At 37.0% G+C, this 27,444-nt stretch overlaps 1 protein-coding gene across 9 annotated transcripts in view; it reads left to right on the forward strand.

The window, feature by feature from the left end:
• NBEA (neurobeachin) overlaps positions 1-27,444 on the forward strand; it is a 511,894-nt gene that overhangs the window by 463,019 nt on the left and 21,431 nt on the right. For 3 of the 9 annotated variants that reach the window (XM_054223357.1, XM_054223375.1, XM_054223384.1), the window contains 5 exons: positions 339-506; positions 20,711-20,773; positions 21,101-21,190; positions 22,703-22,895; positions 26,097-26,168. In XM_054223357.1, coding sequence (XP_054079332.1) covers positions 339-506; positions 20,711-20,773; positions 21,101-21,190; positions 22,703-22,895; positions 26,097-26,168 — 586 coding nt within the window. The remainder of the gene's footprint in view (positions 1-338; positions 507-20,710; positions 20,774-21,100; positions 21,191-22,702; positions 22,896-26,096; positions 26,169-27,444) is intronic. The other 6 variants (XM_054223413.1, XM_054223393.1, XM_054223421.1 and 3 more) reach the window with 3 other exon arrangements.

Raw genomic sequence — 27,444 nt, forward strand, 5'->3', positions numbered from 1 at the left:
GTGATTCTGTAATTTTTTTCTTGATAAATTACCTAAATATTTGACAAGGCCAAAAATTTATAACTAAAGCCCTTGCAGCTAGGAGAAACCCAGTAGCTGAGACAAAATTTGGCATGATATAAAGCTGAAGGAAAGAAGGATTTCTTTTTAGTGTTTCTCTCAACATAATTACTTCTGTTTTTTAATGTTTCAAGGATTTAAAATACATGAAATAAGGCTGTACTGGAAATATAATGATACCCATTGTGTTTCCTCAGTTAATAGGAAAAGGTAGGATGTAATTTAAGTATGAAATTGCAAGATGGAATTTATTTCCTAACTCCGCATTTCACTTGCAGGCCCTGGAAAGCGAGTTTGTATCATGTCAGCTTCATCAGTGGATTGACCTTATATTTGGCTACAAGCAACGAGGACCAGAAGCAGTGCGTGCACTCAATGTTTTCCACTACCTAACATATGAAGGCTCTGTGAACCTGGACAGTATCACTGATCCTGTCCTCAGGGAGGTAGGTGTTTACTGCCATTTCATTCTAAAAACTGCTGTCAGCTCACAAGAAATGGTGCTTTTGCCATCTTTCAGTGCTGGAGAAAATTGTTGCGCGTGGCTTTGAATCAGAACCTAGGCCCTAGGTGACTTCAGAAGCAAGTATTAATAAACTAGCAATAAAATAGATGTCCCAAAGCATTTTGTTTGCTTGAAGTTGCCACTATATTTAATGGTCAGTTATGATATGAGAAATTATAATATAATGTATATTCTGTAATATATATTGTGCTACTTTTTATGATTTATTTTCATTAAGTTCACTTAGTAGAAATGAAAATCAGAAAGAAAAAGCTTCATTATAGTCACAGGGAAAAAAAATCTAACCTTTTCAGTCAGATAATGTTGGTGAGAATATATTTGCTAGAGTGACAGTAGCAATTATTCAGATTAATTTGGTGTTAATCACGTAAAGTACAATCAAATTTTTACCAAAATAGAAAATGTTTTCTGTTTGTTGTGCGTGCAAGTGTTTATGTTTGTATATATGTATGCGTGAAACATATATATATATATGTGCGCATATATACGAGTGAGCATTTTAAATTTATCAGTAAACTAAAAAAAAATTGTACGCGCTATCCTGATACATGTTTCCTTCCAGTGACTGTATTTGGTTTTAGTAAGACTATTCATTTGAATGATCATTTTCTGATATCATCCATTCGTTGGCTAAAACAATTGAAATTTGGTGAAAAGTGTGAAGAAGCAACAGCTGCTAGATGAGTACCGCTGTGATGAAGCTGTACACACAATCTTCCATTCCCCCAGATAGCTGCCATCTGCTGTATGCAAAACAGTAATAATTTATACATTGCCAGGCGATGGGTTTTTGTTTGTTTGTTTATTTGTTTGTTTTCCAATCTTGGAGACAGGAATCTACAGATTTCAGGAAGAAAGAGATTCTAGAAAGCATTCATGTTCAGCTAAATATTGGGGTTTGGCATGGTGTTTTTTAGTAGTGCATTGCTGCGTCTTGTTACATTTGGTGCTTTTTGAGGAGCAGAACTAAGAAAAACGTTCAGACCCTTAGCTTCCTAGAGCTGGCTTTTCACACCATGCCCTGTGAAGCTTATATTTTGTAAACAGTTAGTATTCGCTTAGTTTTAAGAATGGCCAGAATTGCTTTGGTCCTGCTGCCTGAAATATTTAATGTTAACGTCTACATGATGGTTTTCTGGATTTAAAACTTCGAGCATGAGAAGAGTCAATAGGGCACAAAACTGGAGATAACGCAGGAGCAATGCTTTTTAAAGTATAAAACAGGTGTCAAGCACCATGAATACAAGGGATTTGCATGGCTTAAGGTCCTGATTTGCATGGGCAGACTCCTATGTCTTGACTTTAAGGGTCTACCCCCACAGGGCAGCTTGTAGAATTGAGGTCTCTCTGTCTGTCTGTGCACCTTATTTAACATCTTATGACATGATGAGACTCTTCAGCTCTCCTGTGGCTCTACTTACATGCATAACTTGTCATCAGAAATTTCAAGAAATTCATGGAGATGTTTTTGTTCACTCACTTGTACATCTAACCCATGCCCTGTCAGTCAATAGCATATAAACCTCTTCTTAGGCTACTTATGCCACGTAAACTTCTAAAAGCAGAACTTTACCTTCATTGCCACAAGCTAGATTCGTAAATAAAATTCATCGATAGCAATGAGAAGGCAGCATGTCTAGAAGAAATGAATCCTCCCAATTTTTGTTATATAGCGATACATAAAGTTGTATGCAAGCATTTAAAAATAGTATACTTTCTCCTCCAAGAGATCTTAGACATTGGTTATTTGTGGTTTGTTGTAAAAAGGTTAAAAATACTTTTTATTAATCTTTAATCAGAAATTACAATGCACGTGTAAATACAGAGAGATTTAGAATCTTCTTCTGTTTCCCTGAGCTCTATTTATGAAACTAGCAGACATTCTTTCACCAGTAACAAGCATTTGACATTGTGATGATCTAGTAGGTCAGGTATTTGGATATCATGTTTCTGTTACAAGTACGTGTGTTCTATATAAATTGTTTTGTTGGCTTTTTTTTTTTTTACTGTATTTTGAAATTTGCTAGATATTCCATGAAATAAATTAGAAACTAAAGTCTTTGAATACCACTTATAAATACAGAAATGTAACAATAGGAGCACTGGTGCCTTTAAAAATAGTGATAACAATTGTTTAGTATGTTTTACAGTGGCAGGTGGTGGTGTCTTGCATCTAAACTTAGAAACTCTGTGATTTCGAATCAATTGGGCTTTGCAGTTATCCAAGAAAGTGCATATCTTGGTATCCAAATGCTCTTAATGTTTATTTTCTAAATAAACTGAAACATTTGTGTCCTGTCACACAGAAGACGGTGAATGTTCTCGATAACTGGCTGTGAAATAACCCAATCAATACAACCTTATTGGCAGGAGCCATTACCAGACCAATGGACTCAAATACGGTGGTAGCCTCCTCATACTGTGGTTACAGCTAATTTTGTATTGAGCTGAGTCCCAGCACAACCTGCCCAGTGAAATAAGGCTCCAAATAAAAACACCTCCCATTTAGTTCTGAGCTGATTGAAAGACATAATTTAAAAAGGCAGATTCTGGTGAGCTGTTCATTCTATGCCTTGGCCCTTGCACCCTTTGCTTGAGCACCTCACTTAAACGCTGAGGAATAGGTTGGTTTTAGCTATCTGTGAAGAATGGTAAAGGAGTCACTTCAGTAGCCTTCTCGCTGGAGCAAAAAGATGTTCAATGGTGGGATAACTCACGCCTGCCGTTCCTTACATCTTTCTCACATGTACGGGGGAGCCCTCTAAGAATTCACTGCTGTTTAACACTGGAAAAATGGCCATCCTCTACTTTTTTTCTGTTTGGACCTATTTAGTGGAAGATTCTCCATCTGGCTTGCTTTCTTCGTTTTCTGTTTTGCAAATTCACAATGGGTGAAACCAGAATGCTGGGATAGCATTAAGTTTCAGATTACTAAAGTCTATGAAATCACATATGTCTGCACCTGTAATAACTCTTTGGCAACTTAAGATCCGCCCTGGATGGGTAGAATATACTGATTTCATTTAAACATACTGATTTTGATTTTTCAAACAACTTTTTAATTTTCTGGTACCACAAACAATATTTGATTACTATAGTTTATTTTAGGTAGTGATGAGGAAAAAATGAAATTCCTGACTTAAATGCTCCACAGAATGTATAAAGTTGAATTTTGTTGTTTAGCTCTTTTATGATTTGAAATTGGGAAATTCTCCAGTTCTATCAGTTCTAATGGTCTCTTTTATTCCGCACATTACAAAATTGTTTTCATTTTGTAATAAGGAGGAGAAAAAATATGTAACAAAATAAGCATTTTCCAGCCCCCAAATTATTCTTTTGTTTCCTTTTTTTTATTGCAGCCTTTTGTATTCTATTCGTATTTTTTTCCTTTTTTAAAGTAAAAGCAGTGAGGTGAAAGCTAAAACTTGAAGAACAGCTTAAGGATATTGATTCATTCTTACTTGACAGGTGAAATCATGGTTGCAGCACTAACCACAGCAATTACAGCATTAAAATGTCAAGAAATTAGAGGTCAGAATAGCAGATAATTTTCTTCCTTTTGTCAGATTAAAAATTGACATTCTTTGACAGCACAGGATCTCTGGCTGAGAAAATTATGACAGCTTAACTCGTCTTGTACTTGTAAAGCAGTAATTGATAATGAACTTTACCATGACAGTCTTCTCCTGTGGAGAAACATGACAGGACATCCCTGGTACAAAGCCTGTATCTCTTTTTAATATGTAAACAGTAGTTATATTGGACATTAGATGTTATTTGGAATTGTCTTCACTGTTAGTTTACATCATAATCCAAATCCTTTCCACTGGATAGATTTGGCTGACTTCAGGAGCTTGATGCTGAGGATGCTTATGTATAAAGGACAATATTGGAAATACAGTTTACTTCTGGTCCTTTGAAGTTATCCGTTCACTTCTTTAGGAAAATATAGTTCTTCCTCTGGTGTCTCCTGAAACGTCTATAGATTTTGTGAGCTTCATTTTTGCCAAACACCTGTAAATTTGGACACTCAAAAATCAAGAGAGTTTTGCTTTTTTTCAGGTTAGGAACTTGTTCCTACATGACGCAAAGTATTGTGAAAGGGAACAGCACAGTTATACCGATCCTTAAAAAATGCAACACAAAAGATAAAATTATTTTCAGTACTACCTTGTAGATTAAACACAAAATAATTAAGTGGGCGTGTTCAGTTAGTGCATAATAGATTAGCGCCATGTAGTACTGAAAGCTCCTCTAGCGTGCAGAAAAGTACTATTTCAGGTTTTCTGTTTATTTGTTTAAAATCATGGCCAGGTCTCTAATTAGTTTGGGTTTTTTTAAGACATTCAGCTTGTTTGTGATTAGAACTGTTTTGAAAAATCAAGTGAAACATTATATTACATGGCCATTGGTTTGCGCTAGACTTCAGGCTGACTTTGTGTCATCCTTGTGTTGGATGGGAGTCGCAAATAGGGCTGAGCAGTGCAGCGCGGTGACTTTCCTGCGACTGCTGCATTGTCACCCAACGCTTGCGTCCTCCCACCTCCAACAAGAATCACAAGTGCGTAGGAAAGCAAGGAGGTGAGGTGTCAAGCTACTGGACTCAGATATTTGTTCCGAGCAGCCACCTGTCAAAATACCTGAGCGTACTCGCAACTCACACAGCAAATTGAGAAATGATTAAAATTGCTAGTGTTTGACAGGCAGTTGCTGCGCCCGTAAACTAATCCTGGTAGGACAGTTTTGCTGGCAGCTAACAGAGCATATGGCCTATGCAATATTTATTCCTTTGGTGGTGACTAGATATTTAGCATATTTAAATAATTTGAAAAGTCATAATGATGCGGTAGTCTCGCAGTGCTTTTCAGTTACCCTCATTTCTCGGTTTTATTTTTCCTCTTATATTTTCTTCTGTTATCTCTTTCTTTGATCTGACAGGAATAACAAAGCATCCCTCTGGATCTGCTGTGGTGAAATATGCCCACAGGAAGCAGAGTAGATCACATCAGTTTTCACTTCTTGTTTTTTTTCTTTCTTTCCTTTTTTTCGCCCTCCTTGCTGAAACACTCTTATGCTACTACAGAGGGCTGACATGATAGGGCTGTCAAGACTCAGCAAGATAGATATATCTTTAACAAAGGGAGCTGGAATGCTAGCCTTTCCCTGGTGGCTGAACCTGGCAAATTTATGAGGAAAAAATTAACACACTATTCTAATAGCACTATATAATGCTTTCAAGGTAATGCCAGCCCTTGCAACCATGTGCTTGTTCTTGCTTTTGCTTGGAGTTATTCTTATTTATTCTGATTTCAGTTTTAACTTGTTAGATCTTTTTCTTCTGGGCGCCGTTTCTTTGATGTGACAAGAATATCAAAACCACCCCTATTGATCTGCTTGATTGAATTGTACCCACAGCACTGGCCACTTCCATGTTCAGTTGTGCTTAATTGCCTCCATACAAGGGATGGTCTTTGCTTCCTTTCTAGGAGCAGTCCTGCTTAGGCATGAATACAGATAGTGGTGAAATAAGTAGGAAGCTGCAAGTAGTATCAGTATCCACTTCTTTCAAAATTAATTGAAGGAATCTGTTTAAGAAGAACAGTTATTGAGTAAAAACCATCATCAAAGTGGAAATAATTTTCTTATATGCTAAGGGCTCTGTTCTTCTCTGAGAAATGTGTACTTGCATCCTTTGGGTTTTTGTCGAGAAGTCTACATCTCCTTCACTCCCAAATACCGTGTTTCGCAGGCATACAAACCAAGTGTCTTTCCGCAAATTATGCTCCATTTTTGGGAAAAAAAACCTTGATTACTTTTTATTTTTCTTTGCTTGTGAATCTGTTCTGTTTGTGTGAAGAGATTATAAACAGAAAACTAAATGGATGTTTATATTTCACTCTGGGAGCATCTGTGGGTATAATGATTTTTATGTCTTTCCAGTGAGTTTGTGAGCTCAGCATCCTCTTCTGTAAATGGGAAAGGAAGAGTCTTTACTTGCTGTCACTTTGTTTTGCTAGCCCTCTGTAGATCAAGAAGAAAAATACAGGGATTTTTGAGGATGTTTATTTCTGCAGTTAAAGATTCCTGTAGAAGACACTGAATACAGGAGGAGACACCTTCAATCAGAACATTCAATAAGAAATTAGTGTAAATTGCATGAGGTCATTTACCACACAGTAAATGAAAGCCCAATGTATAGGCTTTTATTTTTAAATTAAATTAAAGTGTGTTCTTTTTCTTGTTTCTTGGTCAGGGAAAAAAGCTTTCTGAAGGTGTTTGCTGCAGAACAGCTGAATCATTTTAACTATGAAATAACTTTTTGTGAGCACCTAGCCTAAGCAATGCAAGCCATTTATGACAAGGGGTCAGAAATCGTAATCTGATCTAGAGAATTCCAAATGAAAAACATCCTTCAACCATTACTAAAAAAAATATCTACGGTTAGATTAATGATCGATTATATCTCTAGTTAATGTATTAGAGATGACCGGATAATCAATATTTTAATGAATCTGTGCTGATCTGAGTTCCTGACGATTCCTGGGTCGGTGCTGTTATATGTTTATGGGAATTCAGAATCTTTTAATAGTCAAAAAAATACACAGTTCCTGGAAGTAAAGGGAATCGTGGTGTACAGGTGGTTTTGGGACCAGAATAGCATTCTAGAAGATTTGGGTTTTGTTTAGTGTTCATTGCGCTTGTGATTAAAAAGCTCAGCATCCAGACGGAGACAAACACTGCCACTCCACGTACGTCACCAACCATTCAAACTGAAGAACTGCTGATAACTTATGTAGCTGATGAGACTTCAACCAACCTATTTGATAAATATTGCAGCTAATTCATTCATCGAAGGAATACTAGGGTGAGTTTATAAATAACTCATAGCCCAGAATAATGTCTCTGTCTACTTTAAATATTATTTGGAATAAATCGTTTGGCCAGTTCTCGTCTACATTAGAAATTTCATATGCATTTTTGTCAGAACACCCTGGAGTCTTACCCAAACTGAGTTTAATGTTTTGTCGATTTGAAAAGAACATCATTAACCGCAATTGCTCTCTTTTATTGCAGAAGTACATGTACATGAAAAATACTTGTACATGAAAATTTCTTCTTTATTGTCTGGTTATTTTGTTTTTCTCCATATGGATGACAGGTACCAATTATTGATTTTTAAAATTAGCAACAAGCATTTTAACATGCACTTAAAGTAATATTTTATGTGAGAGAGACACAAAGAGAGAGAGATAGGGTGAAAATTACTGCAGCTGATTGTAACAGAAATAGCTGGAAGGGGCTTCTTTTTTCCTATTAGCACAGATTTCAGTTATATTACGCTGTCATTACCTCAGCATAAATTAACTATTATTCAAAACATTTCACATACAGCAGTTTATTGGAACAGATATTACTCAGTCTAAGTATCTTGTCACTCACTTAGAAAGACGCAAAGCCGAGCTTTCTAAATGTTTTAAACATATTGATAATGTGCCTCTTTAATGCCATTTTGAAGCCTGTGTACAGTATATCTATATTATTGTTTTCAATTTATGTCAAGAACAAAGTGAAGTTTTGAAGAATGCATTCTGGGAAATAGTCCAAGCAGAATTATTTCTTTATAAGCTAAACCCTGAAAATAACTGAGAACATTTATTTTGAATGTAGCAGCATAACCTGTTTCCAAAAACTGAAATTCTAATATACACTGAAGCTTCATGAATACTATATGCGACACCTTTCAGCATGTATGTTTTACCTACTTCCCTGTCAGGCCTTTTTCAGCTGTTAGTTTTGAAGGTTTGCCTGTTCTCTGAGACAGTTCTTGTGTCCTGCAGTGGATAAATTGAAGGCTGGCAGATGGTTGCGGCCTCATCATAACCACAATTTGTAGTGACGAGCATGTACTTCGCAAATCTCAGAGCACCTTCTTAAGGTGGGAACAAGGCAGAAGATTTGTGAGAGAAAGATGAAGCTGAGAGCAAAGAGATAAACCAGCATTTACTTTCCGCTCAGATAAAAAAGAAAACCCCTAACCTTATATTATCACATTCTTAACTTAATGCATTTTATTTCATTAACAAGGAAAGATTTTACTCATGAGTTTCGCTATTTTTTTTGATCAAGCAGAAGTAGAACCTGAAGTCACACTTCTAATTTTGTATAGTTTTATATTTATAAAACAAGAACAAAATACATATGCTAGATACTTTGTTTTACTGAGTCTGTTCTGCGATCCAAACATTAAAAAATATCTTCGGTGGCCATGTTTTATTTCAATAATAAACCAGAAGAAAAAAAGTAACAGCTAAAGTGCATTCTCTAATGATTAAGTACCCTGTCCTCTTTTATTACTGCAAGCTTTCAGAAGGCCTGTTCTGTTGTTTGCTTCCCTGTTTTCCTCATTTTCTTTTGTGTTTTCCTACAGGGGATGTTCTTAATTGTAAAATAAGTAGAAATAAATATGATGTGTATGTTCTGTGTAATGGCTTTTTGAAATATGTGTAAGCTATCATTCTGGCAGTAAAGATCACTCGTTACTTGAGCGATTAATAACATTTATTTTCCACTACTATGATATTCTCTGGACTTGATCCTATACCTTCATTTATTTACTTCTACATCAAATGATGTCACTGTTCCACTAGTTCAAAAGAGGACCTGCTTATGATCATCTGAATTCTTGTCAACTACTGGCCAAATTGCCATGGGGTATGAACTGTCGCTACTAGAACCCCTTTCTCTCATGTTTTAGTTGAACCCCCTCATGAGCATGGTGTGTTATTCTCTATGCTGGTTTACCAGAAAGATTTGAGAGAATTCAGAGAAGAGCATGCCAGTGATGAGAGGACAGAGAAGACTGATTTATGAACAGGATTTCAAGAGCTTGACAGAAAATAACAGAGTGAAAGGGGACGTGTAGCAGAAAGGCAGGAATACGGACAGTTGCTCATGCCAGCCGAGACAGGGATATTACTTGGTCCGATGCCAGATTAACTAGAAGCTACAGGATCAAATTCAGACAGGAAAGTTCAGGCTTAATGGCAGAAGAAGTTTCCTAAGGTCTATAGGCTGTAGTTCGACTGTACAAATCTCATAAGAGAAACCATAAAAGCCTCATTAAATGGTTCATTTTGAAATAGAATGGGCAAACAATGTAAAAATGCATTGTTAGGAAGAAAGTACACTATGGGCAGATAGAAAAACAGGGACTTTTTAATCTCTATCTTTTATTCTGTTATGTTCTGTTATTGTGATCACTGTAAGCATAACGTGAACGCAACTACTATCAGTAACTGCATTAGTCTGTGCCTCTTATGGTTGCATTAACTTCCATCATAAGTCATTGAATCTTTTTTGTTTTAACTCAGGATGGTCTTTATAAGTTTTTAATTTTTGACAAATTAGTGGTTAATGTAAAAATTACTTTTTAAAATTGCTACATTATGTGTGGAAATTTTTCAAGACAGTCAGTTTAGCTCTTTGGAGTTCATTGTTCATCTGAGGGGTTGGTCCTTTGCTGACTCACATAGACTAAAGTAAACAGGTTGAAAAAATGTGGTGAGTAGATGTCCTGAGCACCTACCAGCTAGAGATTGCTCTCCAGAGTCATAGTTTACTACACTTCCTACAACCAAAGCCAGTTGCACATAATTTATACCAAGTCACAGAAATAAAATACTGTCCTAAATATTCACATTCCCTTTTTTTATTTCTTATATTGCCAATTTCATCACAAAGTTACACAAAATGTATAAATGTGTAGTAGTTTTACAGAATACAATGCGAGTGTATGAGCATTTCTTAAGAGAGAAAGAGGGCTTTATTGAGGAGGGAAATTGAAGTGAAAGAAGAGTAGGGAAATAACCTGAAACATTTTTGTTATAAGGTGAATAAATTCAGTTGAAGGACAGAAAAATAATGAAAGAAGTGTGTGAATTTAAGAATTTCTGTTCTTTAAAAAATCATTCCCTCCTGAAATAAACTTGTCATGCAGAAACTTTACATACATTTATTGTTGATTTTAAAAAGTTTAACTGTGAATTTTTAAAGCTCACAATTTAGCTTTTAAAATAAAAAGCATAGTTAAAACCAGCTGTAAGCATGCACTGTTAAAGCTCTTAGTCACGAAGAAAAAAAAATTAATTAGAAAAGAGTGGATGAAGTTTGAAACCTCCTGCTGATATTACTGTTGCTTTTTTATGGATAGATGCCTATGCTTAAAGGCCTCTGTGCTCCTAAAAACGACAATTAAAAACACACACGGTGCCTTAAACAAAACCAAAGGCAAGGAGAGCTAATAAATAGTATTAAACCTGATGCGGTCCCCAAGAAATTCTCCCTTCTAATGGCATAGAATAAATATTTGCTATGTGTAAGAGGCAGAGCACTCTTCAGATGACATCAGTCTCCCTTGAAACCATGGGAAGTAGCCCAATGTTACTTCCTTGGCTCCACTCCCAATTACTCCCCAAAACACTTAACAAATCTAGGGTATTTGTATTTTATTCTGATCCCAGTTAGTTTTTCTCTTTCTTCCGGCAGCTGTGTGGGTACCATCAAAGCCAGGCTCTTTCCGCTTCTGTGGCCTTTCCTGGATAGCAGAATTCACGAGCCATTTGGTCACCAACCTTGAAAGACAAGGGTCCTTCAGAAATATTCTCTCTCCCAGTTTACTCAAAAATACCACTGCTTTTTTCACTTGATGCATTGACCTGTTGAGTGCTGTGAGTGGAGGCCAGGTTGACCACTTCTGCTTTCCAGACCAGGCTGTGGAATAAACACAGAGATGCTCAGTTTTGCTGTTTTGTCCAGACTAGAGATTGCTCAACAGAATAAGTAGCTTCCATTTTCAGCTCAGCATTCTTGTTAGTATAAATGGTGATGTGTGAGTTTGAATATTTTTTTAAATTCTATTTAAATAATAGGGAAACCAAAGCTACCTTCAATTTTTTGCCCGGAATAAAGTCCTGCGTGTGCTTTAGGGTTTAACTGGGCAGCTTCTCTTCATGTCTGAAGAAAAGAAAAAGGAAGGATGAAGGAGGGGAAATGGAATTGCGTGGGAAGATGGGCATTACACAACTCCTGTGTTCTTAAGGGAGGGAGAGAGAGGCCAAGGTACAGTGGGAGCATGAGAAGCCAGGTGAACAGCAAAGAGGGGAAAAGGCCAGAAAGGATATTTGGAGCTCTTGATGCAGAAGAGGAGGAAGGGAAAGGGTTAGGAAGGCACTCTTTGGGAACCTTACAGAAGCAGTGAAGGAATTACCATAGGAACAGAGAGCTCTTGGTATGGTTGTTAATGCAGAGAAATTATGTTTGCAGCCTCCCCAGAGCTTTATGGGATTTTTAATCTTGACCATTGGGACTTCTTTTTTCATTAGTGAATTCACTGAGATATTGCATAATATAACCTAGTTAGGCATTTCTAAACAAAAAAGACCTTAAGTACTTTTGACTTGTAAAATGTAGCAGGTTTCTAAATGCAGTTGACGGTGTTTTGAAAAATACTACTGGCAATTTTTATCCTAGCACGACTGAAACTTCAGGCTTTCTGGCTGTTACTCACCACTTTTCACATGTGGAAACAATTGTAGCATCCCAGACAGCAGCAGTGTTTTTTTAAAATGCCTGTAAATTTTAGTGACTGCCAACTAAGGGATGCTAATGACAGTTTTCATATGAGTTTTTTATTCCTTTACTTCCTTTTTTGTAGACTTTGAAAATCTGTAGTGGTTCCAGTCAGAAGAGAAGCTACATTTAAAAATTCAGAGGATTTTTTATTTCTCACTCAAGGAAACATAACAAATTTATATGTGCTTTAGAAAAGCCTTGAAATAACTTTCCATTATTGGAGATAATATGCTTGGAATCCTGGAAGCCTTTTCAGAAAAGAACGTTTGTGTCATAAGTTTGCACTGTTTCAAAAAAAAAAAAAAAAATCCATCCCAAAGATCTAAAACCATATATTAAGATTTCAGCACCCTGGCTTGTGTTTCCTATGCAAAAGAGGAAAATAAATTAGTTAAAGGATGATGTAAGGGAGAGGAAAGGAAATACTTGGCTTAAAAGGAAAAACTCCTGAGTAAGAGTGTCAAGAAGTAAGAGGCATGACAAACCTAAGACGGTAAAGGTAGATTTAATAAAAAAAAAAAAAAAAGAAGAAAACAGAAAGCTTCAGGCAAGGATAGCATCAAGAGGAGTTTTGGTCATAACAAGAATTTGAATTTCTTGAAACTTGAAAGTAGCAATACAAACTGAAGAAGAAAGAAACAGCTTGGCCAGAAGAGAAGATGATGTTCTGAGCAAGATCTTGGTAAGACCTAAGAGTGAGGACTCTCTCTCGGTAACAGGATTTATACAACAGGAGGCACATTGAGGCAACAGAGTGGGTTTGGTTTGGTTTGCGAATACTAGCTAGGACACATCTGCAATTCTGCATGTTGTGATGCTTTGATTACCATCACATAAAGGAGTAATACAAAGGAGTAGTATCAACAGGGAAATTCGATGTTGCAGGTGTACATTTTAGTAATTTGCATTGCAGGATCAAGATGTCAAAGAGAAGCTGGTTCCATCGGCCTAAACACCAGATGGGAAAGATCATCTAGATTGGCCTCTCACCCAACAAATCACATAGAGCTTTTGTCCATGTCAACTTCTGAATGTAACCATGAGTGTTCGTGTCTGAATAACGAGGATATGGAAGTGTTTCCTTATATAGGCAGATTTCAGGTGATGAGAAATTATTTCAGTCAGTCACCTTACATATTTATCATCCAAAAACAGCAACAAAAATACCTATTTTAAAAGAAATGAGGTAATGTCTTAAGAAAAGAAAAATTTCTTGTCAGATTGAGAGGAATCCTTGTTTCTGAGGTTGGCCGTGATGTAACAATAGAAAAATTATTTCAGGGCAATTATCAGTCATCTAAAATTAAAAAAATCCTGATTGCCCAGGTTTCAAAACCTTAACTATTTAAGGCATGAAGTTACATATTTAATGAATTATTGTATCCTGATATTACATCTCTCACAAAAGTAACGTAGCAGTAAGATCTTTTCTAATGTGTTGTACTCAGTAACTTAATGATCAAAGAGAGCAACGTTTTCTTTTATAAACTTAATACAGATTTTGGAGAATGATGACAGAGCAATGATTTCATTTGGCATGACATCAATGAGCACACAAGAGTTTCAGTAATTGTTACCAATCTGTATTGAACAGGAATTATTACAGACATGGACATAAGAAATACAATAGTTCAACTGAAGAAAATAATGGCATGAAATGAGAATATAGAGAATTATAAAGGATTGTCTTTATATGAGCGGCGACCTCATTGCTCTCTGCAGCTTCCTGAGGAGGGGAAGTGGAGAGGGAGGCGCTGATCTGTTCTCCCTGGTATCCAGGGATAGGATGCGTGGGAATGGTTCCAAGCTGCATCAGAGAAGGTTCAGACATGACATTAGGAAACACTTCTTTATTGACAGAGTGGTCAAACACTGGAACAGGCTTCTTAGAGAGGTGGTTGATGCCCCAAGGCTGTCAGTGTTTAAGAGGCATTTGGACAATGCCCCTAATAACATGCTTTAACTTTTGGTCGTGCCCGAATTGGTCGGGCAGTTGGACTAGATTATTGTTGTAGGTCCCTCCCAACTAAAATATTCTATTCTATTCTAATCTGTTCCATTCTGTTCTGTTCTGTTCTATTCTATACGAAAGAGAAAAAAATTTTGGGGGGAATGTAATTGTAAACAAAACTATAAATAAATGTATGACTTTCTTCAGTTCCAGCCTATGTTTAGACTTTTTCACAGCACTGACTCTAGAAGCAAAGGGTTGCTCCCTGTCTGCCTTGTATGCAGGCAAACAGCAGGGAAGAAAAGGCAGCAAAATTGCCATGGGCTGGGAGCAAACCCCACAGTTTTAAAAATTATCACAACTATAAAAAGAAAGTGATGAACTGAGCAGCATGGCCTGAGGAGCCCCTATAATAATATAGACCTTGTCAGAGGAATTGGGAGTTAAAACTATTTGCTTTAGAGCATAATGGAGTTTGCTGTAGTTTTTAGTGTAATTTAATGAGAGAATTTCATTATATCAGTGGTAAACTCTCTTGTTCTGGGCAGAGTTGGAAGAAAACAAGAAAGAGAAAAACTACAGAAAATTGAGATTTTTTTTTCCTTCTGGTATAGTTAGGAAGGGAGGGGAGCATTTCACTCCTTGACATCAGTCCTTTTCAGTGTAAGGAAGTTTTTCCATGATTTTCAGGGGAATGTGCAACTGCTAGAGAATAAAAGGAAGTATTTGTGCTCAGGCACACAGGAACCTCGCACATAAGAGTACACCTCAAAGAGTAAGAGACAGTCTCAGTTAAACCTGCCCTGGCTGCACAATATCCATCTTTACGCCATTTTTGCTTTACCTTCTCTGCTTGTGTTTGTGTTGAATTTACTTCCCGTTTGCAGTGTATTAACCAAATACAGCTTAAGCTGGCAGAGTGTTTAAAATATTTTTGTGTCATGAGAGGCATATTGGACTACCAGGGGCAAGAATGGGAGAACCATAAAGATGAAAGAGGGAAGAATTAGGCATCACTTACTGAGGTAAATGTGAAAGCTTAAAGGCAGTGCTCCCTGACACAAATAAGGTCACTGGTGTAACTCATGCCTGTAAAGAGAATGGGAGATTTTACCTTTCACATTCTCATTCCTTTCGTAGTACTATTTCCTTTCACAGGGGAGTGAGGAAGAAGTTCAGGGGTGGACCGACTCCGGGAGGAGGCTGAAGGTCAGCTCTGAGCTATTGGTCTTCTGCTGGGGAGCCATTTAATTGCGCACTGGATCCAATGAGATACCTCCCATGAGGGGAAGGAGCTTAAGGCTGCCCCTTCTCCATTGTTAAATTAATAAAGTAGTGACCTGCAGAGAAAATCCATTTCTGTGCCCATCTTTCAGTCCCTTGAGTATCCTGATTAAATAACTGACTGTATCAAAGCCTCCAGACTAGTTGAGTCATTGCTTGTATTTAAACTACAGCACTTCTTTCCTCCAAATGTACAATAATAAAATGGAAATCAATACTCTCAACCTAACTTATCAAAAGTCCTGAAGATATTGACGCTGTTTAACAGCTGTAGATGCAAATAAAAAAGCAGTGTCTCACACCACTTGTACAAAACAATAACATTTTCAAGCTGCTTATTCTACCCACCAAAGGGCTGTCAATCACGTTTGCTCTGAAGAAGATGGTGCTTTGGGTCTGTTGATCGTGCTGGCTGCACGGGCGGGAGAGCACATAAAGGATTTCTCTGTTCACTTGGATGCAAAAAATGAAATAAGCTTTCAGGACAGGCAGAGTCGGATGACTATTGTTGTGGTGCTTCTTTCTCAAATGCCTACAGAGTCTGGCTCTTCACTGGGCTCAGTCCTCACGCACAGGGGAAAATGGATTGTAGAAAAACCTCAGTGTGGTACACAGGAGGAGCAAGACACAGCAGGATTATGGGAACCAGTAATAAAAGGACTGAATATTTTAAAAAGTAATAAAAACATAGAGAAGCTCAGATAATGCATATTTTAGAAAGTTTGACTGGTTATGGTAGTAATCTGAAGATTGATGAAACAAGGCCATTTCCCATAAGAATAAAGCCAGTGTCTTAATATTTGCAATGCAGTCTGGTTTTAGGAATTTCTTTCTTCCCTCCATGATTCAAAGTAAAGTTTCTCACACTTTTATATTTCTTGTGTTATGTAGTCAGCAGGCATGTCTCAGCAAAGGGGAGTTTGCAAATGAGATGCGCCATTAATATCTGCCTTGGTGATTTTACCTGTATTTCTAAAGAACATTTTTAGAGAAAAAAAAATGTTAAAAATGAACTGCTTCATGGCAAACAGCAAAGAAAGCCTTCAATTTTGTGCTGTTTTGGTTGAGCCACTTCTAGCATTTTCATTTAGATTAGGACTGTGCTTCTGAAACGTGTCTGCCCTTCATCCCTGTTTGCCATGCTTTTGTTCACACTGCAGAGCAGCTCTGGAGTGTGTGAAGTGGCTTCTAAGCCACAGAAGCAGCGTGCTCCCGGGGTGCAGCTAGCAGAGCTCAGACACTGATGGGGTATAAAGCCAACGCTGGAGCCAGCCTGGTGGGAAAACCCTGCAGTGGGCACGGTTTCAGCACAGGTTCCTCAAGAGGATGGTGGTGCTGATCTCTCCTCCCTTGTATCCAGTGATAGGAAGTGTGGGAATGGTTCAAAGCTGCACCAGGGGAGGTTTAGACAGGACATTAGGAAGCATTTATTTAGCGAGAGAGTGGTCAAACACTGGAACAGGTTTCCTAGAGAGGTGGTTGATGCCCCAAGGCTGTCAGTGTTAAAGAGGCATTTGGACAATGCTCCTAATAACATGCTTTAACTTCTGGTCAGCCGTCAGGCAGTTGGACTAGATGATAATTGTAAGTCCCTTGCAACTGAAAAAAAATATCCTATTCTGTTCTAATACCAACTCTTTTGCTTTGCAGCTCTGCTCCTTTGGAGTTACGTTGCTTGCTGTTGGAGGCGTTGCCTTTGACCACTGAAACAGTTCTTACCCCTTAGGAAACAGATTGCTTGGATTATTTAATGCAGATTTGTGTTTCTTTCAAGAATTAAGAAATAAACCCCAAATACTTTGGTAGACTGCATAATGAGCAGAGCAGATGTATTGAACTCTTTATTCCACAGGAAGCTGACCCTAAGGACTGATCCTCCAGGTTACAGAGCAGCAGCATCCTTGTGAATGTACAACTTGCCTTTAAGCATAAGAATCGGAATATCCAATAGTTTATTTCCTTTGAGCAAAATACATTGAGGATATCGCTCATTGTATCTAAGATTAGTATAATTCATAAGATTGGATGGTTTTATATATTGATTTCTTGACCAAAATACATGTAAAAATACAACATAGATCTCTCTATTGTTGTTAAATGGCCAATACTAAGCACCATGAAGTTGTGTTTTGCTTGATGGCATAAATAAGGATGTGTGCGATTAAGTCATTTTAACCTTTGAATTGCTAGCAAGTTTGCAGATATTTTTTCTTTCCTTGTTCTGACCTGTGATTATCAAGAAATAGGCTAAGACCCATTTTATCTTTCTGCAATACGTGATCATATCCTAGCACGTACTCCCTGAAGTGTCTGGAGTACAAATCTCATTTTATGTGTATTAAAAACAGTGGGGAATCTCAAATCAGCTCACTAAATAGCTTTTCTGCAACACCTTATTAAGAAAGTGAAAACTAATGTAATTGCCATTTTGCTGTTCCAAAAGCGTTAAATCTGGCAGCCGCTGAATTCCAAGCTGATATTATTTCTACATGAAGGACATTTGAAGGTGAAATGAGAATAAACTTTATTTTATTAAAATTCATATTAAATTGACTAGAATGTGTGTCTCAGGGAGAGGTATAGCACTTTGCACACAATACTCTAGATTTATTTAATGGTCTTAAACATTTCATTCTAATTAATCAATTCATTTTCTCCCATCAGATCTTGTTTGATGATTTACAGTTCAAGAAAAACTGCTGTATGTACTTACCGGTTTTCAGATTAATTTCAGATACAGCCAGAGTTCTCTTGTAAACAAATCAATGTATTACATTATTATTCACAGATCTGTTCTGTACCTGCTTTTCATTTTGTGTCAAGTGATCTGATAGGAGGCAGCATTAGGAATACCCTTGGGCCAGTCACTTTATCTCTGTATGCTTATGTTTATCTTCTGTGTTAAGTTTTGACAAGGTTTTTCTGTCCTTTTTAATTGTTGTGAGCTCCAGAGAGGAATGCCAGTTGTAGCTGCGTGCAGCTGTGGTGTTGTGCAGACTATGGTCTCAGTGCAGTAGTTGAAAATTACGGGTATTTTTTAAGAAACATTGTTGAGTTTCTTTAATGCTGCTAAGAGTTGTCATTTTTACAAATGGTATTTTTGAAAGAAAAGGATAATGTTACTATCCATGGGGTGGGGGAGAGAGGCCTTGTAAGTGCAAGCCAGCAAAAATATTCCATATTCCCTGAGTATCAAGGTCTTGATTCTGCATTTTTTCTGGTTACAGAAGGACTTGGCATTAACTTAAATGTTTTAAAATATGAGCGCGTGAAGTATGTAAGTGAGTATTTACCAGGACATCCTCAGCTGTAAAATAATAGTTGCTTTTGACAGTTATAAGTGTTTATTCCTCATAGTCTGAAAAATTCATGCTGGTTTATTATTGTATTCTGCTTCTCCTTCTCTTCCTCTGTTACTATCATAAATCTACCTGAACTGGGTGGTGAAGCCAGCAAAGTTTATGTGTGCATAATTTACAGCCAAACAAGCAGAATTTGCCAAGACTGGACAACATGAAAGTAAACATGTAAATTAGAATTGGGCTGCACTGAAATAAAATTTAATAATTCATTTCAATGTGCCTGTGAGAGAACAGAAGTATTATTTAAGGGATCACTATAAAGGGTGGGAGAGGATCTAGTTTTTGTTCAGTATTGCTGCCAAATACAATTCACACTCTTAGTTCAACACAGAATTCTTTCAAAAATTAAAATTAAATTAACCTTGATAATTATTTGAAAAAAAAAAGAAAAATGGAAATTACTTTTCTGAAAATGTTATTGACTGATCTGCATGGAAGCATATATCACACAGTGCCTGGTATTGTTAATGTTAGTCTTTGTCATTCTGAAAATGAAATTCGCAAACAAGTATCATCCTCTTCCCTCCTCCCCACCAGGCAAATCAGTTCTAGAGTACTGAATGTAATAGAAAAGACTACTTTTGATTTGACTTGAAGTGAATTTTATATTCCTGTATAAAAAGTATCTGCATGAGTAAAGATATCTACATGGCGTGTAAAGAGATACTACTTGTATGGTAAACACATACACATATGCCCACACAAATGCCTTGGTTTTGCATAAAATTACTCTATGATTTTAAATTAATTCATCATTAAATGATGTTAATAAAATCCAAGATGTTCACCACTTCCCAAGAAACACTCTGTGCCTTGGACACTGAAGTTCACTGAATTAGTCAACAAACAAGAAATCACCTGCACCGGGATAATTACAGCATCAAATGCGCTAGGGCTACAATCCATTGAAAGTCCTTCAGCTGCTTGACTGGATTTTGCATTAAGTTTCTTCTTCGGCAACTGTTTGTTTGTGGTATTCCATTATATACCTGTCAATCTAGGGCATCAAGAGTGGTAGATATTAGTGACTTGTTAGGAAATCTCTCTCTAACAGCTGTTCTTGCATCTATGCTGTGAAGCAGAGGAAAACAGATTGGCTTGTAGGAATTACAAAATATGTAGATTAAAAGGATTCTTCTGTACCGTGAAGTATTTATTGTGCTTCTTAACATTTTATGTCTGAATGAAATAATGTAATTTACCAAGATAGTAATGTTTTGGGGTTTTTTTTCATGTTTCTTGTGTGGTAGCGAATGAAAAATTCATAAAGCTCGCAAGAAAAATATTAAGGGTCACTAGTGCAGGGTACAGTACATATATAGGTACATAATGCACAGCGCATTTCAAAATCTGCCAGTTTAGTTTTCTATGAACGCTTTAGTCTCGATTTTACAAGGTCAAATAAAATAGTACCCGTCTGAAAAATGAGGAGTGTTCTTTAACAGTATTGCTTTTACAAGCGGCAATCTTTTGCGAAAGTTTATAAGAATATATCTTAAATACATTTTTGTTTGAATGAACCGTTTGACTAGTGGAAGCATCTCAGTATATGGGCTGTATTCTACTCCCTATTGAATTACTCCAGATTTATTCTGAAAGTCGATTTAAGTCTTGAAGAGTGCATTGAAATTGCTAAGTTTTCATTTCGAACCTGTGAAGCCTGAAAGCCCATGAAAAAATGCAATAAAATTAAGCATGAAATAAATACTCAATGAATGTATGCAACTTGGAAAGATTTTTACATTAGCCTGAATGTGCCTTGGCAAGATTTGTTTCTGGCATTTTTTTTTGTTTTAACCTACTAATGTTGTTGTTGAAATAGTAATTAGTTTGGTTTTATTTTAGTTTATACGTGAATTTTGTTTCTCAGTTTGCTTTTCTTTCCCCCCATTTAAGATTCCAGAGGCTTATTTTATTAGAGATCCTCATACTTTCCTCCTTACAAAGGACTTTATTAAGGTATATATGTTCTTTTTAGTGCAAAAAAAAAAGCTCTCTCAAGACCTGAACTGCATGTCCTCACAGGTTAACATTTTCACATGTAACGCCAGTTGCTGGAAATGAGAATGGTTAGTTGGTTAACTGAAGCATGCTTGAAAGGAGAAGCAAAGCTTGTCTACAAAATACTAACACTTGGATGAGTCTGCAGCCTGGGAGGAGAGCACCGGGTGAATTTTCTGGACTTTTTTCATGGCTGACTTGGGATATGCCTGCATTGTCACACAGTGTGTTGACCTCTCTCCTTGACGCATATTGCTCATGACAGTCCCTCTCCCTTGCCCGCAGGCCATGGAGGCGCAGATACAGAACTTTGGACAGACGCCATCGCAGTTGCTCATTGAGCCCCATCCACCTCGGAGCTCCGCCATGCACCTGGTGAGACATAACTGCTGGCCGGCAATGCATTCCCTTTGAACCTGAGGATCCTTTCTAGGTCATAAAGTACCCATGAAGCAACACTTTCAATGCCCTCTGTGGCCCATGCAGCCGTACTTCCTTTGCGGTGCTCTAGCAGGGCAAGGTGGAGGTTTGAATAGCTTTAGCTGCCTCCAGTCCTGGCTTCTCCTGTCTAATAGTGTATAAAAAGGCCCTATCTTCATAAATATACACTTGATAAATACGTATTTACATTCTTATTTTTGCAAGTAGTGGGAATGACTGCAGGCTTTTCTTAGAGTGAGCATGTTGTTTTGTTTTGTTTTGTTTTGTTTTAAAGGATGCATTGTTAGGGGCTGTTTTATGAACAATGCCTGCTTGACAAAAATGAAGTATTGGAGTTCAAATCGTGCCGGAATCCTCCTGTCTGTTCCGCTGGGAAAATACAATGTATATTTTGAATTTCAATTTGAACTCCAAAATTCATTCCCAACGCATTTGTCTCTGCTTCTTGCAAAGAATTATATGAAATAGCCAGACTGAACGAGACAGATCTCTGTGCCCCTCAGTGCCTTTGTTTAAATGCTTAGGGCTAGAAATCATCTTTTAAGTTTTGTAAATCGACAGTAATACGTGCAGTAGTTTCAATCATTTTATCTGTCTACAAGGAAATCACTCTATCTAGTTGTACGCTGCAAAAGTGGGAATTGATTTGGAAGTGTTAGCGGTGTTATTTTAATAATGTGTGTCAAACATACATAATATTTATTTTATATTCCTAAGATATGGATAATATATTTTTAATAATAATTTAAACTGATAAGTAGAAAGGTTTATTTGAACTTCTAGAAATAATTCTATTTGTTATGACAGTGGTTGAAATAAATAACATTAAAAACAGTACTTAATAACAGTATTATTGTCGATGTACAAAAAAGTGTGTCACTTGTAGAATCATCAGATGGGTTTAGAATTACTTACAGACTCCCTCATAAGTATTTACTCTACATAGAATTAAATTGTCTATGTTTGGAAGTGCTGTATTTCATAGAAAAATTAAGAAAATTTTTTAATTAAGAAAAACTAAATATCTGTAAGTTTTTGAGTCCCTCTTAAAATTTCTTTTTTCAACCGTTGTAGTTTATAGCAGTTATATTTATGATGTATTAATTGATTAAATCTTTTATTTGATTCATATCTCTATTGTATGAGTATTAACTGCTGTATAGCTTTATATTTTACTGTGTATTAATTAATGCTAATGGTGATTTTGCACCCCGTAATGATAACCCTTACCATACCTATTCTCTACTTGTCCTCGTGTAATGCTCCAATAATAGCTTCTGATCTTGCTCTCCTCCATCACTAGTGTAGACGCACAGGTAGCGTTGTTTTCCCTGTATGTGCACATGCTTGCCTGCTCTTGTTTAACCTCATTTTCCCTCAAACCTCCTCACTAATTGTGTTATCCCTTCTGTTTTCTTCTGCTCTCTTCTCCTTTCTACTCAACAGTGTTTCCTTCCACAGAGCCCCCTCATGTTTAAAGATCAGATGCAGCAGGATGTCATCATGGTGCTGAAGTTCCCATCAAATTCCCCCGTCACACACGTGGCAGCCAACACGCTGCCCCACCTGACCATTCCCGCTGTGGTGACCGTCACTTGCAGCAGGCTGTTTGCAGTCAATCGGTGGCACAACACAGTAGGTACGTGTCACAGGCACGTTTCATTCATATTTGAAGACCTTAACAGTGCAGCTTTAATTTTGAGTGCAATTTAGCTAGATGTGGGTCAATCTCACTCACCTGCCGGTGCACAAAAATTTAACGTTTTCTCCAGTTTATGTCAAATAATCAAAGCTTGTGTTTTCTCTGGTGTCATTCCTAGAAACACTATCCCTGACAGCAGCACATCACCATGGCAGCCAATCGATTTGTGGTTACATCAGGATCAGCTTTTGATATAATGATTTTCGGGAGAGCGCTGCTGTTGTTGACACAGCCGATATTAATATGTCCCAGGTTTCAGAAGTACATACTGGCATGCTAGAGAGCATACATCACTCTCTGCTGCTTGACAGAGATTTCAGGTCTGTCCAGGAGCTTGTCATAAACCTTCCCTTGGGTCACCATTAGGTAATGTGGGACCCTAAGCAGCCAGAAACCAAACTATTCCGAAGAGAGATTTCCTCATTCCCTCCCAAATGTTTTGTTTGGGAGCCCATACAACGCCCATACAACGAAGTCATCCCAAATTTCCCTTCCAGCCCTTCTTACAACCTCTCCATATTGCCACTAGGACCGTCCTGTCTCCTCACCTGGACAGGTAGGTGCTGAGGTTGTCCCAGGCATTGCTAAATAAGTGGTGGGCCCATGGGGCCATGAGGTATGAACAAGTTACATTTTCTAAGGTAGCTTCCTGCTGTGGTAGCCCTTATGCTGCAGTATCTGGAAATTTTTGAAGGTTTCTTACCACCTGGTAAAAATGAGAAGGTACCTGGTATGTGAGAGTGTAACTCAGTAGCTGGCTCAGGAACTTTGTAGGGACTAGGCCAAAAAAGAAAAATACTCCACTCTTTATGCACAGGAGAAACCCCTGGACAGAAGTAGTTCCTCCTGGAGAGGGATTTGTGATATTTAGGTTAGATGTCTACCAGCACTAGATATACAGGCATTCCAGATTACCTAGGGATTTCACTGGCTTAAATGTAAACATCTCCTCAGTGAATAATTCAAGTCAGGTGAAGTAGATCCCACCTCTGGGATCTCACCTCTAGATCCCACCTCTGGCCAAAGACTGGTGTTACAAGAAATAATTAGAGGAATGAATGGGAATTCCCTTATAGGCATGCATTAGAGGAACTCTCAGAGCAAGTAAATATCACTCTGAATTCTTGAATAGTAATATAAGGTTTAATATCACTTTTATTCTGAACATTTAAATAATGTTAGCATGAATATTAAATTCTGCATGTATTCAGAATGTACCTGTTCTCTGTTTACAAATTTTGCATGGTGGTTTAGAGAGTCCGACAGGAACAGAACAGGATCTAATTGCCTTTCACAAATCCATGCATTTATGATACTCCATCAGGTGCAACTGCATTAGAAGTAAACATGTTTTGCCCATGTCTGAAGGGAAAAATTTAGAGGGAAAAAAACCCAAACAAAACATTTTTTAAAAATATTTTTGTGCTAGTGTCCTCAATGGAAAAGCCCAATGTCAGAAATGATTCAGAGGTACAGAACTGTCCCCTGGTATTTTAAAACTCCTTTGACTAACATTGGTTGACTAATTCCTAATTAATTCCCCTGGCTTTTTCAGGGACATTGCCCAAGTACTCCGTACTCAACATCATTCACGTCTTCTCCATTTGAGAAGGCTTATTTAGTACATGAGTACCCCTTTCTCATCCAGATCGCCAAGTGAGGGAAAGCCAAAATTCCTACCCATACTTTACTGTGAAGAAGTCAAGGTGACTAATATTGCAGTATCCTGGATTTCAAGCATTTTTAACAAATGTTATTTCGAGTCATCTAGTTTAGTAGAAGTTGTGTTGACTTTTATGATGCATGTGACTGTTAGGTTTAGTTTTTCCTATATACTCTTGTAAAACATAAGTCATGTTGAAAGCATGCAGAATTCACGTCATGAACCAACCATGAACTAATTTTCACACCATTTGAAAACCTCTGGTGTAAATTTCAGAGAGAGGAATACTTTCTCAATATATTATAAGAGGAAGAGACAGGAAAACAAAACTGTTTGGAGAATCAGAACTCCTTCTAATGATGTTCTAAACTTTTTCATCCGGCCTGGCAGTGTCTTTTGTTTTGCAAAAGGCTAATCCAGGACAGGATATCAATTTCCTACTATTACCATAATATTATTTTAATAAATCACAACTCAAGTATAAAGGATAGGTTCATCTACAGACCACTTCAACTGCTGTGGGATGTATGTAGATCTTTAGAGTTTATACATAGTAGTATGCATTTACATAGCCATCTCACAATAAAAGCAAATGAATCTAAGTTAATACTAGTAAAGATCTGTCCCAAAGTGGTTTGGTTTTGAAAGAAGAGAGAGAAAGGAGGGAAGGAGAGGTTCTCAGAGCAGTGCTTTTCAGAAGCTGTAGACCCTGTTTTCTTGTGCCTCCTCTGGTTGCCTATTGCAGTAGTAGAAACTGGAGTTTATTCTCCAGACTCTGTATCTCCTCTTATGGAGGATATACTTGTGAAACATGGTAATTCCTGACAAAAAATTTATTTTCAGTTGTGATCATTCTGATTTATATGCTAGGGAAGGTGTTCAGAAGAGTCAAAACAATGCTATCCATGCATGAGAGCAGATAACACTAAATATGCAGTCCCTGATGCACATTTGAACAGCTTAAGGATTTCTCAGGATAGAACTAGTAGGAATAATTGTGGCAAATCCCCTGTAGCCAACAATTTCCCAGTTAAAAGTTCTAGATAAAACCATGAGAAGATCCAAGTTTCTGTCGCTTCCAGGTTTCCATATGTAAGAAACTCATAACAATGTTCAATCCAATTATTTTTCTTTTCTGCGCTATTATAAGATCTCACCCAGTGATCAAATATATATAAAAATAAATCTCTCTTACACTATTTTAAAGGAGTTATTAAGTGAATGTTTGTGGCCGCAAAAATTGTGATGAAATTAGTGCTCATACATTTATAGTTACTTTTACATAACTGAAGAATTAACAAATGCATATTTGTGTAGCACAGAACCAGGAATCTTAAAAGATTCATGGGACAAGTAATGCTAAGAAGTTACTTTTTATATATAATCATCCAATAATGCAGTTCTGACCTAGAAAAATTGTATAAAAATTTAGACAACAAGGTTCCTATACGTTTTATTTTTCTTTTCATGTGTAGGCCTTCGGGGAGCCCCAGGATATTCTTTGGATCAAGCCCATCATCTTCCAATCGAAATGGATCCATTGATTGGTATGTCAAGATGAAAATGTAGCAATATATTTGAAAACGGCATTTTCAAGAATTATTGATTAAGTTATATTTGTATATTATGCTTCGTTTAACACAGCAGATAGGAAAATATTTATTCTTGTCAGTCCTGGAGTACTAAAAGCGTTAGCTATCAATGCTGAATGAATTACAAGAGTGCTATTTGTTATTAACATCACCACCAATTGGTATTTATGAAATAACCAATTAAGTCAGTTACGTTGTCAGCCCACTCTTTAATTTTGTTCTTTTATCAGGTCACATTATTAAAATAAAATGTGAGGGTCTGGTAGGGTTCACATATTTCATTTCTTACAGCCAGCACTGTGTATATCAGTGCAGATGCAGATCCATTTCTTTTCATTCAATTTATGATTTGGATTGTTTTAGTTGGCATTACTAAATTAATAAAGAAAAGACTGGATTTTAAATTGATGCATGACTGTATTTTTTAAATGCAAAAAATATTGGAGAAAGTGAAGTATTTTGAGAAATAGCATCTGCTAAAACTGTTAGAGAGATTGCAGGGGTTGTATTCCTAACGATCATTATTTCTCTGTAATTGCAACTGTTTGCTTTGTGGTTGGTTGTTTATTTTTTTGCAGTAGGCATATTTTTGAGACAGACATTGGGGATAGGGAAGGTTCTTAGAGACAAATTTGCAGCATTGGTGAGGAAAAAATGCATTTTTAAACATCTCCAGATGAAAAGTTCCTTTTTCATCGGTGTCAATATTCGCAGTTGAAAGATTTATATACAAGTACCTCAGGAGAGTAAGCTTTCTCATTCTGTATGCTTCATTTGCTCAAATAATGACAAAGGTTTCCTCTTCAGATTTTCCTCTCAAAAGCTAGGGCACAACTATTGTGTCCACCTGTTCTGGAAATCTGAGTAATTTGTTATTCATTATCTTTCAGAGGATGGACATAGAGGGTCTGGTAATTTAAATATGTGTTCTTGGAATGTATATAAACCTGTTATTAACTTTTACAAGCAAATTTAAAATAGGAGTTGGGTTGTTGGTTTTGTTGCTTTTTTTTTTCGGTTGAGTCTCTTCTTTCATGCAGTTTTGAGCAATTTCAGTAGAATAACCAAAAATAGGGCAAAAGAAATTTCATAATATTATCTGCATTAAGTTGTGCTCCTATGTTAGGAGAAACATGTCTCTCAGAGTGAGTTTTATCTCATCTAACTTCAATTAGCTGAAGTTAGTTGTCAAGATTCCCTCCGTAGCTACTGTAGAAAGAGAAACCGTCCT

Source organism: Rissa tridactyla, chromosome 1 (genome assembly GCF_028500815.1).
Source record: "Rissa tridactyla isolate bRisTri1 chromosome 1, bRisTri1.patW.cur.20221130, whole genome shotgun sequence".
Lineage (NCBI taxonomy): Eukaryota > Metazoa > Chordata > Aves > Charadriiformes > Laridae > Rissa > Rissa tridactyla.